Raw genomic sequence first — 15,218 nt, forward strand, 5'->3', positions numbered from 1 at the left:
CTCTTTTGCCTCGATGTAAGAGAGTAAAATGCGTAAAGACCATTGGCCTAGATTAAAAGCATCGTGTCACCGAAAAATATTTGTATGCTGCTCACGCTATCAACGATCGGCCAATAATTGCGTTTCAGCAGACGAATATCCTTCGCTTATTGTTACGTCATTTTATCTAACAAATTAACGCAGTTTCACTAAATGTTACATCATACATATATTAAACGTGTCGAAAAATGCTCACATAGTAGGTATAACGTACTCATAGGTTTTCGAAGTAAATATTGATATGAGATAATGTATTTTTTCACTTAGAAATTTCATTAGAAAAAATAACAATAGTACTTGTACAAAAAAAATTCTTGAAAAAATAGTTTATTACGTTACTTCTCTTAATATATTGCTATGTACTTGAAATTTCTTCGAAAAATTAAATAAAACTTTTTTGTCTAGAGAATGGTATTTGTTTTATATATTATATCTTTTTAATATGATATTATTCCTAGTTTTATTATATTAGTAATTGAATTGAAAAATATTATACGTCTCTTATTAATTTGATTCAGCTTAAAAAACAAATTAATAACATGTCCTAATGGCCTAAAATCACGTCTCGAGAAATAACTTCGTGATGTGTACATAAATAACATTTTTGTGATTAAAATTTATCGTGTAATATATCATAAACAATTTTATATTTTTAAAAAATAACTCTTAAAGCAACTAGTATATTTTTGAGTCATAAATAGAAACACGATAGAGTAGCTAATTGATTAAACTCTTGTCGTTTTTTTTAATACTTTTTAATCAAGAAATGATTTTTTATTTGATTATCTTTTCATATTGTGCAGTAATATGAAAGATACAGGACTCTTAATTCTTCTGAGAAATGTTTCCGATTTTCGAGTTTCAAATGTGTCGATATATTCGATACAATATAAGGAAAAAATTACGATTTTTGCGAAGGAATAAAGCATGTCTTTTAAAAAGATATTGCTGCATTGTGCGCTCGTTGCATAATAGTAACATGAAAGTTTCGCTCAAGTTGATTGTTAAAATTTGCATACGACAGATTAGCAGTATTTCATATTAATGATTCGCACAATATCATTTATTATCAAATCATCAGCTAATTATGCTATCTATCGAAATAAATATTTGATTGAAAGAGAGAATGTTGATTCTAGTTTACTAAAAAATTTTTCAAAATTTTTAAGTAATTAATCAAATATTTTAAATATTTTTATTACTTTTAATATGTATACATTTTCTTTTTACTATGTATTTCTTCGAAAAATAAAAATTACTTGTAAAAAATATCATGAATTTATGACGAAAAAAATATAATTCTTTTAAAAAATGTAATTTTATTTTTTTATGTATGTCAAAAGATATGGTTTGCATATTAAAAAGAATCACACAAATATCGCATTATAATTCATCGATTTATGCAGTCTCATTTTAATCATTGTAATCATAATTAATCGAAACAGTACATTGACTTTTTCGTTTATTGTATCAAACTAACAATAAGCATTGGTAAGAAGGTTAAAGGTTGATATTATAGGTTTTATCAACATTCGTGCACAATGACGAGTAAAGCGACGTGTTATCTACGACATACTACAATATTCGTCATTACACACGAACATCTGATAATACGAAAATATATGCGAGAATTGTTGACCGTTTATTGCTTGGCGTATATCTCCACTGCGTAATACAAAAACTTGCGTGAAGAAAAGAGGAAAATAATTCTATCATACATATATATTTATTGATATTTAATAGCTTTTTAATCGATTCATAGAAACAATATATATTTGTGACAGACGTAGCGTATTAAAAGAGCATATTATAAGGCGATAAGTGACATATCTCTTTTTAATTAACTCATCAATTATTAAAAACTCTGATCTGACATTATGATGTATCAGCTGCTAGAGAGGTACGTCTAATTTGAACATTGATGACAAAATATCAAAATATTATTTCCAAGTTGTCACTTTGATCTGATGAAAATAAAATCCTCTTTTCAATATTCATTTTATTATCATATATTTACGTATACGTATATAACGTAAGATGTTATCGTTCTTAGTCTCGCGGAACGATATTTCGGAACGATTTTCTTCATTTAAAATATTGTGTAGTTTTTCGTTTAATACGAGTTTCCGCAAAAATATCTTTTATGTGTCTATCGCGTTTTTCTTCTTTCGTCTTTCGCCTCTTTCACCCTAACTAAGTCCGTTTATTCTTCCCTCGAGAGTGCGTTGGCGGTCGCGCGGTATCAAGCTTTCTCGCGATATCCCTTTCTGACAGCAGATGGTCTGTGTTACGTCACACGTGGGAGCCATCGCGAGGTCACTGACCTAGAGCGAATGGTGATATTAGCCGACGTGTATCCACGGCTTTTGTACGCGAGACCGCAAGAACATCCCGAAGGCAAAACTGGAACAATAAAAGCGTGCCCGACCCGCGGTTTTCTCTTCAACGACCGCAATCGTTCAACCGCGAGAAGGAGAAAGCATTGAGCTCTTGCACTCCTTCCTTCTCATTGCGATTCATATAATAATGAAACCTTGATTACCCGAACGAATTCTTTTTCTCGCGTGTTGTTTGAACAGCTGGGAAGTATGTCATTGGAACAAGCGCGTGGAAAATTTTCTTTTTTCACCTGTATTTTTATTTGAAGGAGTTTTAACGATTTGAATACAAAGTAATTTTTAATATAATAATATTTAGCAATTTAAGCGAATTAGATTTAAAATTAAACTTGAAATTAAAAAGTGAAATATTCTGCAGCACAAATATTCGATATAAATTGATATTGATAATAAAATTTTATCAGGGTAATAAATATGAAGTGAGAGTTAATGAAATGATGATTATTATGTTGATTATAAAATGTATTGATTATAAAATAATTATTGAAATTATAAAGTGAAACGTAAGATGTTGAATACATAATCCAATCAAGAGTGTATTACGCCGTATTATTATAGGATATATATATATATATATATATATATATATATATATATACACATGTACAAATTTCAATTACTTTGTTTTGACCGCGTGTATTTACAGTTAAATCGGTGTTTAAATCCTACGCATCAGATTTCATATTTGAAACGTAATTAAATAGACGTCATGATATACACCCATTCTTTCGAGAGCTGCGATTGGTCTATCGTAACTGATTTCTCGAGGACAAATTCGCCAGGGCTGACAAACAAGATTGTTTTTCACACTCGTGATTGCACTGAGTGCGTCACTGAGTCCGTACCAAGAATCTAAAAGACGATAAATAGTAACATGATAGAAATATGAGGAGAGATAAAAAAATGTTGTTAGTGAATTATAAGTAACATCAAGGTATAAATAATAATTGCGAAATTATCATTTTAATTTGCAATGCTAATAAAATATAATAAAATAATTAAGGAATAAATTTCTACATTTCGCTCGGTTTAGGTAAAGATACAGATGTATACATATAAAAATATATACATATATAAAGATTTTATCATATATGTGAAAAACAATTCGAAACAGTAAAAGTTATCCTAATAATATTCACGTAATAATGTAAAAAATAAAATATAATAATATAGAAAGAAAATGGTAACATATATAGAAAAATATATTAAATAATATTATAGGAATTATAGATAATTTTTTATAAGACAGTATTGGACAGTTTAAAAATTGCATAATTAAAATGTCTATTATTTTTTTACTAGACATTTTGAAATAAAAAATGAAGTTCTTTCCATCGAAATCAGCATTATTAGAATCGCATTGCAAATAACAAATATATACATAATGTTCATGTGTCATTTAAATCAAATATGGATTATTTGAATATTATATACATTTTGTGAGTGCAAATAGATAATACAGTTTGCCTCCTTAATATTATATTAAGATTTATATTACAGAGAGCGCCACGAAACAAGGTAAATTCTATGTCGATAACGAACATCGAGAATCTTTCGGAAGTAGAAATTGACTTTATCTCGTTAAAAACAAAATGATAATGGACAAGCAAATGAATAAATGTTGATATATCAGTATGAGCATAACTAGGCAATTTTTAATATTTTAACTAAGATTTCAACATTCTAAAATATAAAAAACTTTGGGGGAGGCACAATAAAATAAAAAATTTTTAAAATTAGGATAATCATTTAATATTAAATATAGAAATTATAAATATAATAAGAATAAATGTGTTATATTTGTATGCATGTATATTTGTATGTTCTAAATTTTTTATCATAAATTTTATTTAATTTTATTAACACATTTTAAATATAAAGTAATAAGATATATAAAAATAAATGTTTTTTGATATTTTTTGATATTTTTTTATATTTTAAAATGATTGAAAATATAATTTTATATAAAATAACATTTTTTCTCAAGCTATTTTATAACTTTAATGACCACAATAAATAAAATTTCCGATTTTGTGAATTTTTTAATCAGGCACATTTTTCTTTTGTACACGTACATGTCTCTTTTCATTGATACGATTTAATTTTATCGCATGTACATTATATGTCTTCGATAATATTCTTTGTTTCGTTATTGCGTATTAAAGTATCTATATGATAAAAAGATTGAAAAAATGTGTTATTTTGATTGATGAGTCTCGAGATAAACGATCAACGATGTGCTTATACGATAGTCTGAATCTGATTTATGTGAAAAATTTATAAGAGCAGTGTGTCTATAAGAAATTCATCTAGTCTTGTTAAAATCGCCATGAAGTTCATTTATATTGTCGTAATGCTTATCGCTCGGACTTTGGCCGAGGTAGAAACTTGGTGAGCACACAATAACACATTTTATTTGTAATTATTACATATTACTATTGATATTATTGGCAAATTTTCTATTATATTTCAAAACTAAACATTTCCTTCAAATCTTAAAAGTTATTCTTTCTAAATATATGCAGTACAGTCAGAATAATCATTTAGTTGTTTATAAATTTTTTATTTAATTGTATAACGTTTTAATTCACTTGTTATAATTCAGTATTTTTTATTCTAGTCGAAGTCTATCATATAAAATAAAAAGTCTAAAATCATATAAATATAAAATTTTAATAATTGTAGGGATATTACCGAGAAAAAGAATTGGAATGTTAATATAAATCATATTGTGGATCGTTTCAATCCTGTTATTGCCCAATTTATCAAGAAATATGGCCTAGATCCACTCAAACTTCCACAAGTTGAGCGAAAATTAAGGATGGTACGTAAAAACACAGCATATTTCAGGAACAAAAGTTATAAAATGGTTATAAATTTACTTATTAATTAAATCACAAAATCGTCTAATTAACTTACTATATTATTTATACCAACCGCTTGATTAAACAGCAAATACACATTTGTCGTAACGTATTTAATAAATATTCTTTTTCGCTGAATAAAGATTCAATGAATCGAGAGCGTGTGAATCCGCCGACGACAGTGAGAAATCAGTCATTCATGTCGGAATCATTTATCATAAACGCAGACGTTTGCTCACAATCGTGAGAGGTCGGCTCGAAAATCGGGAGAAAGCTGGGTTTCGGGGGTAAAACTGGGATTCGAGGTCAATGGGTCGCGGTGCGAAAGTGCGCGCACGCTTTAACCTCGGGACCGTAGAAAGCGAAATCGAAGAGTTGGGCCTTGTACGAGAGAGCGAGAGTGAATCCCGATGACACTTTCCAGCGTTGACCTTGGTACACGGTGTACCATGGTCAAACGCCGAGGTCATCCTTCGCCTCGTTTTCGCCGATCTCATTTTTGACGAAGGTTAACGAGTAAACCTGGACGAGAGTGAAACCGAGGTTTCACCCGGTAGATCGCGGTAGAAGGCGAGCATGAGCTCAAGTTCAATGCCGTTGTTCGACAAGAGCAAATGCTTAAACTGTTTCCGGATTGCATAGTACTTTATGAATAAAATCTATTTTATAATGTTGAAAATTGTATTAATTTTACAGAGCGTTATCATATATATAAGTATTGAAACTAAATTAATCAATAATTAATTTATTATTGAGTGATCACATCTGAAATATTCGTGCAAAAATGTTGTATAAATTAATGTTGTAAAAATTAGATTGATTACTCTTCATTTTAAGCGTGCGTGAGACAATGTTAAATTGCGCCACTGTGTGAGAATTCAAGAGAGCTGTGTTTGTAAAACACATCTGATAAAGTATACATTGTATTTTCGGTTTCACATTATAAGAATCTTGTTGATGTTTTTAAGCGAGCAAATTTGCATTGCAGATAATGCAGTTACGGTGATAAGCAATTAAACACTTCTTATTCAACTATACGTCCTTTATTTCGTTAAAGTTAGAATTAAAAAATATATCCTTTCTTTCGTTAAAATTAGAATTAAAAATTATAATAATTAGTGTAATTTATTATCGTGAATAATGTCCGAATTACGCTAATTATTATGATTTTTTTAAGATAGAAATGTTAAAATCGTGATTAATTTCTCGCTAGAAAAATCCGAACTTTTTTGAGCCGATATACAAAGTCAATCTCATTTTGCAATCGGGAATTATGGAATCTTATTGATGTTTTCACATAGCAAGCGTTTGCAGATAATGCAGTCGCGGCGATAAGCAACTAAACGTAATGCATCTTGCTCAACTATACGTGCTTTCTTTCGTTAGATTGAGATAAAAAGTGTTTAATGTTCGAATTTCTCACGATAACGAATTATTACACGAATTATTAACGAATTATAACGGTTTACTATAACAGTTTATTAAGATAGAAATGTGAAAGCATGGCTAATTTTGTCGCTAGGAAAATCCAAACTTTTCCGAACCGATGATGTACAAAATCGACCTCATTTTAAAATCGGGAATATTGAAAGGTTTGTCCAATTTGAAGCGTCAGAATAACGCTACATTAACATATGCAGACAGGTTATTAAAGCTGGACGTTGGTTTCGAATTCAAACTTTTACAGGTAATTCAATTTTTCTATTCTTGATTTTTAGCTCAAAGAGCAATGTAAGATGAGCTGCTAACTAAATCTATATGTTTCCAAGCATTATATATATTTGTTGTTACAGTAGTGTTATTATAATATTTAATCGCGCAAGTAACTTGTTTTTATATTCAAGGGAACATATGATTATGTTGCAAAAGTAATCTTTCGAAATCTTAAGGGTCACATTAAAGCTTTAACGGAAAATGTACGCGCTATAATGAACATCACATTTAATACAACAGATTACACTTTGACCCTCGACAAATTTCACTTACAGGTTCCTAGGTAATTTCTGTTAATTGTAAAATTAATATTAAATATAGATTATATATTTTTCTGATTATTATTACTATCAATATTATGAAATCTTTCATACATATATAGTTACTCAATATTTAATTATTGTAGTCACATTAAGGTAACTATCAAAAATGAAGATGGATCGGTGGATTGGATAAATACAGCTATCGTCTATATCGTAACTCCGTTCTTTAAAGAAACGATTACGAACTCTGTTCAAGAGGAAGCATCGAATGAAATTCGAAAATATTTTAATGAGATAAATCATAAAATCGCTCCCCGCAAAATGTTAACATATATTTTAAAATATCAATTGTTGAATCAAAACCTAGTGAATAAACATCAAATTGTTATTTTCTAATACAATATTGTTTGTATATATTTTTTATATTCTATGTATCTCTAAATACATTACTTTTTTAAATATGTGGTATGTGTGTTTATCTATAAATTTACTTAAAATTTAATTTTCTTAAAATTTTTCCCTATTCCATTGATATATTGAGATTTCTATTGCTAATCTATAGCTATCTATATGGCATATATTTATTATAAACAAATTGGAGAAAAAACCTACAGATTACAAAAATTCTTCATATCTAATTAGATACATGTTATCGCTTCTGATTGAAGTTAATCCGTAAAATTATCAAATCGATAAGGCATAATCAGTCTCTGACATGTGGCAGGGATTGTCAATAAAAATAGAAGAAATTGTAAACTCGTCCAGTAGTTGAATTATCAGTGTAATCATGGCCAGTCAAATGCAATTAATTTTTATCCTCGCAATTATAGGGCTGGTATACGGCAAATCTGTAGCTAAGCATAGTTTGTAAGTTTGTATATTAATAAATTACGGTTTTACATTAATAATTGTATATTAATAAATTACAGTTTTACATAATTTTCTTAGTTTATTATGCAACTGAATTTTCTAAAATATCTTGTAAAGAACGAGATTTAATTTTTCCATATTTTTAATATCATTCAAATTGCAATTAATTTAATGATAAATGTATTTCTACATTTTTTGAAACATTCCTACATTTTTCGAAATTTTTATATTATTATTATAAAGTTATCTTATTGTTAGTTAAAACTATGACTTTTAATTCGATTTGAACGAGATATAAATGAAGCGTTTGACAAGTGCACATTTCTGTATTGTATAGTCTCATTTCTGTAAATGGTGAAGAAAAAAAAGTGGTCCTTGATGACAAAATTGATAAGCTATTACCGGCAATTCGTACGTTTATTTTAAAGAATGGATTAGATCCTACTCAATTAGGAGATTATTCCGAAAGTATTTTCCCACATTTAGTAAGTAATTATTCAACTGACATAGTAAATTCTTTTTTCTCTTAATTATCGTATTTTCTAATTTCAATAAAAACTAGAGATAAATCGAAATATGTGTATCTTTGAAAGAGATTATATATATATATATATATATATATATATATATATATGTATGTATATCGAAATAACATTTTAGCCTGGAGCGTTCAAAGGAAGCGTCGATCTCAAGAAAGGATGGTTACAAAACTTATCGACGATAAGACGCACGAATCACATAATTGGAATCTATAAGGACAAACTTTTAACATTAGATATGGATTTGGGATTTGACGTTTTAGATGTAAGAAAATGAAACAGACACAAAATAATGCCAATTAATGTTGAAACATGGCGACAAAAACAAAGTATATGTATCTAAACTAACTTCTCTTTGTATAATTTTCAGTGTACCTATGAATATTATCTAAAATATCTCTTTTTTACGAGGCATGGCGATGTATTTAGTCGTTTCTACGATCTCGATATTAATGTCTCGTTAACGATCGATTTAGCTAAATATTATATAGAGCTAAATTCCATTAAGTTCTCGGATGTCAGGTAAATATTATTTTTACATTTTCTCTGTATTTTTCACGCTTAGATATGTACGAAAAAGGAAAAGATTGATACGATGAAATATTGAACGCGATGAAATATTTATCATTTCTCGATGCCATAAATCACATTGTATTGATTCACGATGATAACATACAGTGAGTTGTTTTCGTGATGACGGTAAATTTGCAATATTGAGCAGGTGAACAGGGTTGAAATGGCAAGCAGATAATAATCAATGCGATATCTAAAATTGCAAACTGATAATCATCGATTAATCGAAAAACAATAATCATTTTGTAAAAATTATTGTCTTTATTTTAATTCTTATAGATCGCATCTTATTATTGATTTTCGAATCTAGATGAAACAAAAGTGAAATATCTCACTTTTATTCGCGTTCAACAAAAATATAAACATGAAATATTGATCTAAAAAATTAAATCACAAGTTAATTTTATATTTTCATGAATTTAATTCAATTTATAATTAAGTACAAGTTATTAGAATTTTATATATGTATATCATGCATAATTACTTTGATAATACTTTTGTTTTTTTTCGTAGAAAATACGACATCAAATTTGAGGGTCATATTTTGGATCGTCTTTTAAATATTCTGGTTAAGGCAGTCACAGTAATTTTCCGAAAATGCGTATTGGTAGCCATTGAGGAACGTTCCATAAAGATTTTCGGTGCGAAAATTGACGAATGGAATAACAGTATTCCACGACCAAAGTACGCCATGTTGCCCATAATACAATGGTTCGATGATTTGAATGCGCAGCTTAATTAATCTTTGTCATTTTAACGAATATTCATTATTTTGTACTTCAAAATAAAGCATGAATTATTTACATTTGAATCACCGAGTGTCTATTTAATATAATATTTTTGATATAGTATTTTAATACAAAATTTTTAATACAATCTTTTTTTATATTCTTTAGCATTTAGTTTCTCATAATTATGAGAAACTAAATGCTAAAGATGAGAATGATATAAGCATTTCATTATTTCAAGTTATCGCAAATAATTTGCAAAAGAAATGTATAATTTGCCTATTAATATTAATTGACTTGTCAATATAAAATATTTTTGAAAATGTAAATAAATTATTCTTTTATATAAATTATTCCCCCTCTCCCTGATACAATACATAAAATAATTATTTTTATCTTTATCATTTTTATCTTTATCACTCGATAATAGCAACAGTTGGACGATAAGCGGTGTTTAATATTCGTAAGATAATCATCATTGATAAACGACATTTCGATTGCAAATCACGACAATCTAATCTGTCGAGGAAATGTCTTCATGAATAATTATAATTATCGCAATAACAACAATATAAGATGTAAAATAGTAGTAAAATTAAGGGAAGAAAGGGAGAGAGAGGGAGACATCTGAAAAATATTTCACGATGCGTTCCGTATTTATAAGCTATAACTAGGCTAGTTTCGATAGGCGAGTAACGGGTAGCGACGAGCCCACCTAAAGTGTCGATCAATATGCATTACTCACGACATTGTTAATCCGCAACTTGGCGCGCACAACTCGTGCCGCTTAATCTTATTAAACTTAGTCAAGTTTCTCGGGCACGTCGCATCTTGGCGCGATTGTATCGGTCTTGCGAATAGCGATAGCGCAATCTGCATAGAGATGACTCCATGAAAATCCACAGGATGTTCTCCGGGGATATCGCGACGAATGTACGCGGCGCTCTTGTTTATACATACAATATTGCGGATATTGCAATTACTGATTGGCAGATCGATAACGCCAAGTGCTAATGCTAATACTAATGTTCCGGTACCTTGTTTTGTCCCGATGTATCAAGTTACTCTTGTCAATTACTATACCTTTTGAATTAATGAAACTGGAAATTTCTAATGAAAGCTATATTCTATTAATCGAAGAGAGAAAGAAAGAAAGAAAGCACCGAATGATTTTGAATAAGATATTTTAAAATATACTTTTATATTAAATATATATTTAATATAAATATAGGTGTTAAAAAATATTTTAAAATATTTTATTTTCGAAATTATGCCTGCTTCATTTTTACATAACGCACGCTATTCATTTATATTTCATTAATAAAGAAGAAGTAATTTAATACCTAATAGAAACCTAATAGCAAAACCTAATAGCACATATCTCTTTATCCTATTGGGTATTATACGTTAATACGCTTATGCGATGATGGTTGCCTGTTACCAGGTGTATCTGGATATATATATATATATATATATATATATATATATATATAGATATATATAGATATATATAGATATATATAGATATATAAATATATAGATAGATAGATACACAGAGGACTCTCCGTTTATTCATTTAAATTTAATTGACGTTTATAGAATATACAGTCAGTGCACATTTGTGCTGCTAAAGCAACATTCAAAGTGCAAAATACACACTTTATATACACTTTTGTTGCACGAAATAGAAATTATTTCTGCAACATGAAATCATCTTATTCAGATTGCTAATATTTTTGTATACGTGATGTTATATATTTCTTATATAAAAATAGTTATCTCTCTAATTCTTATTTTAAAAATTTCTACGTGTACGTGTATCGAACTTGTTTTTTATATAAATTACATAAATTTGAATGAATACATATTATATAGATATTAAGAGCTGCCGTTCTTGCGAATTTTAACTTGCAAACTCGAGACGGTCCGCAATATCAGTTGTCGAGACGACGAATCGACGAAGCGGTACGTGACAGACGCATGCTTGCATTATCCGCGATGATGCCGAGGCATACCTATCTGGCTTATATATGCTTCACATACTGGATCAGATACTCTGTATAGAGCGCACCGAGAGCAAACCGCCGCTATTGTCCGCCTTTGCGTATCTAGTACCCAACATCGCTGTCTACTATTGATCGTGATACCTGCATGCCGAAGGATTATCAACTGCATTGTCGCTCGCTACCGCGTCGCGTAGATATCACTGATCATAGATACGCTGATTCACCGTATTTGAACGACTAACATATCGAAAGTTGTCAGAAAACTGATTTTACAGTAAAGTTTTGATTGAATTTAGAGTCGTAATTTACAAGGATCGCTAAATTCGCAGCGTTCATTATTGATATAAAATTATAAGTTTCAGAATTCGACAGTTATTTTTTTCAAATGATAAATCTCTCGTTGCAATTATATGAGATTCAAAATTCTAATCAATTTGGAGAAAGTACATAATTTCAACGACTAATTTTCGATTGTCGAGATATAGCAATTATTCATTTACTGTTCACTACTTCCTCTCAAGTTAAGTTTAAATTCAAAGTTTCGCGAGAGTAGCAGTCTTAAGCGAGGATGTATAACTTTATCTCGAAATCATGCTGGTGCGCAGACTGGCTCAGCTGTTGAGCTCACATCCAACGCGGTATTATTAATCCGAAACGTTCCGAAGACAAGGGTAGATGTAGACTAACGGGGATTTTCCCTTTTCCTTCAGCTCTTTGTATTTGCCGACTAGGCGGAAACTGATATGAGACACACCGACAGATTACTTCAAGTTGGGCGCTGATTAGTACGCGACGCGACGAAGACAAGTATGTAGAGAAATGCGGAAAATGCGACAAAATGGAGAAGCTCAGACGAGAGATCGTGAGATTATACGGCGAAGATAGCGCGCAGTCAAATTGCGCACGAAGGATACGCTTTATGAAAACGCTGATGTCGCGAAAGAGAGAAAAACGTCGAGTTTGAAGAAAATTAATTTCCTCCGAATCGCTTGGATATCAAAAATTGGTGTACACGTCGAGATATCACGCGAAAATCTCTCGTCCGGATTTTAAAACAAAGCAAATTTATATCCGTATTTTTTCCGTATGTTTGTCAGGATATCGTGAATTTTTCCTTGAGATTGTGCAGTTTTTCCTCGTAGATTCATGCACAGAGAAAAATATTCTACTGCCAAGAAAGCGATTACTAATAAAATATTCTACTGCCAAGAAAGCAATTACTCAGTTTACTTTTCTTTTTTTAAGTAATATTTTTCTTCAACAAAGAATATTCTTGATAATAATTTTAAAATATACTCAGCACTTACTAAAATTCAAAATATATTCAATTAAATTTAATGCTTGTGATGAATTTTTGATATATTTGCGGATATAAAAACTTATGATATACTTAAAATAAATAATATTTACTTGAATGCAGTATACATTTTTCTCTTTATATATAAATTTGATCTCGTGATCTTACACTTCTTGGGCAAGATAAATTTTAGATAACGCGATTGCTCTGTCAGCGTGACATTTAAATCTTGACTTGACGACTGCTCGACAGACGCATCAATTCGCGAATCCTTCGCACATCGGCAGGTCCTTGGATATTTCGCGATCGAAGCTACTATTAATAGAAATGCGAATCACGAAGCAAGATCGGAACAAGGTTACTAGGGGAACGGTCTAGAAGTGCTAAGAAGTGCCGCCGTCTCCACTTCGCGCCTATTAATGAACAAAATTAACTTGTATTTGTACAGATGCTGCGCGCAGTGGAGCATGTATTTTCGCGCGTAACGCTCAATTGATTTAATGGGACACGACAATTTAATCAGAGTATCCAAAGTCTATCTAAGTACCCGACAGCCTCGATCCTACTAATTCGCGACATTTATATAAATATTAATGACATAATTATGAAATAAATCTATCATAATCTACCTGTCCCGCCGATATAAAGCATCGTTAAAATTACACAATTATTTCTACTCCGATCCAAGTTTCCGGAAGTAATCTACATTATTGGAGAGTGACATTTTCTTTTTTTCGAGGCGAAAAATCACGGTCGCGAGACTCCAGGCGCCGAATTGCAGATGCTGGACATTATGCGGATCGCCACGGCCCAGGCCGAGGCCGGCCGAAACGAGCCGAGGCAGGTCGAAGAGCCAAGTCACGCTAACGAGCGGGCGACGGGCACGTTTGTCTGGATGCAGCGCGACGCGACGCGGAGCCGAGATAAAGCCGAGCTGAGCGGATGCGCCGCTTCGTAGCGGGTGACGACGCGACTGCAGCCGCCCAATCAGTAGCGGACGCGCGTTAAATGCCAAGGCGCATTCGCCTGTCGAAATACGCCTCGAGAAATGTCCGAAGCGGCCGGTTTCTCCGGCGGATTCAATTTGCGAGGAGAAGGCAGAATTGAGATATTTTCTTCTCCAAGGATATCAGCTGATTTTGACACTTGTGGCTATCGATGAAGGTCGAGAATATATTCCACAGAAAGTTGTAACGATATTATTCCGCCTAATTAGTTAAAATTTTGCTATTCAGAAAAGTAGAAACAAGTGATTTCATCTCAAGAAGCATTCTCTCTCACAATGCGATAATCCCTCTCCATCCAAGCTACTTCGCTGTCGGGGGTTGAATTTCGTTTCGATCTAATTAGCAATGTCGACGAAGGTAATTTCGGTGGACTTTCGATCGAGTCGGGATCGGCGTTCGAACGTCGCGGTCGGCGATCCGTTCGTCGTCCGCTCCGAAATGTTTCTCGCACGCCCCTGCGCGCTTTCCGAGCCGGTGGTAGTTTACTCGCTCGGCGTCATCCCGCTCCTCTCCACCCGCCGCGCGTCTCCGCTGAGCGGCGCGTTATCCGCTCAGCGGAGACGCGCGGAGACGCGCTGAATCGAGCCGAAGCGGGTCGAAGCGGGTCGAGCCGCGCCGAGCGGTGCCGAGCGGTACCGAGCGCCGGGGTCGAGCGGAGCCGAAGGCCTCGCGGTGGTCGAGACCGAGACGCGCGCGAGTAGCACTACACCGCCGGAGCGTGTGTATGCGTGCGCGTGCTAGTACTCGCTCCGCTTTCCTCCTCGCCTCGTCGACGACGAGGACGAGGGCCGACGTTGGTTGATAATCCAAAGGGAGACAATCCGGAGGGCCGTCAGGGTCGTCAGGGTCGTCGGGGTCGCCAGCCGCCTCGTTTCCTCGCGCGTGTGTGCGCCGCGTCCTTTCCGCCTGGCCCGCGCGCG

General features: G+C 32.2%; 2 protein-coding genes across 2 annotated transcripts; both read left to right on the forward strand.

The window, feature by feature from the left end:
- The first annotated feature begins 4,684 nt into the window (after positions 1–4,684).
- LOC105248039 lies at positions 4,685–7,679 on the forward strand. Its single transcript, XM_011252584.3, has 5 exons — positions 4,685–4,829; positions 5,124–5,262; positions 6,825–6,989; positions 7,147–7,298; positions 7,422–7,679. The coding sequence occupies exons 1-5, from the start codon at positions 4,768–4,770 to the stop codon at positions 7,672–7,674; spliced, it is 771 nt and encodes a 256-aa protein (XP_011250886.1). The 5' UTR covers positions 4,685–4,767; the 3' UTR covers positions 7,675–7,679.
- Positions 7,680–8,020: 341 nt separating this feature from the next.
- LOC105248034 lies at positions 8,021–10,072 on the forward strand. Its single transcript, XM_011252578.3, has 5 exons — positions 8,021–8,145; positions 8,486–8,633; positions 8,809–8,952; positions 9,058–9,209; positions 9,774–10,072. Exons 1-5 carry the CDS (start codon positions 8,066–8,068, stop codon positions 10,000–10,002), a joined length of 753 nt encoding a protein of 250 aa, XP_011250880.1. The 5' UTR covers positions 8,021–8,065; the 3' UTR covers positions 10,003–10,072.
- Positions 10,073–15,218: the final 5,146 nt, after the last annotated feature.

This window comes from Camponotus floridanus, unplaced genomic scaffold (assembly GCF_003227725.1).
Source record: "Camponotus floridanus strain SB8 unplaced genomic scaffold, Cflo_v7.5 scaffold39, whole genome shotgun sequence".
Classification (NCBI taxonomy): domain Eukaryota; kingdom Metazoa; phylum Arthropoda; class Insecta; order Hymenoptera; family Formicidae; genus Camponotus; species Camponotus floridanus.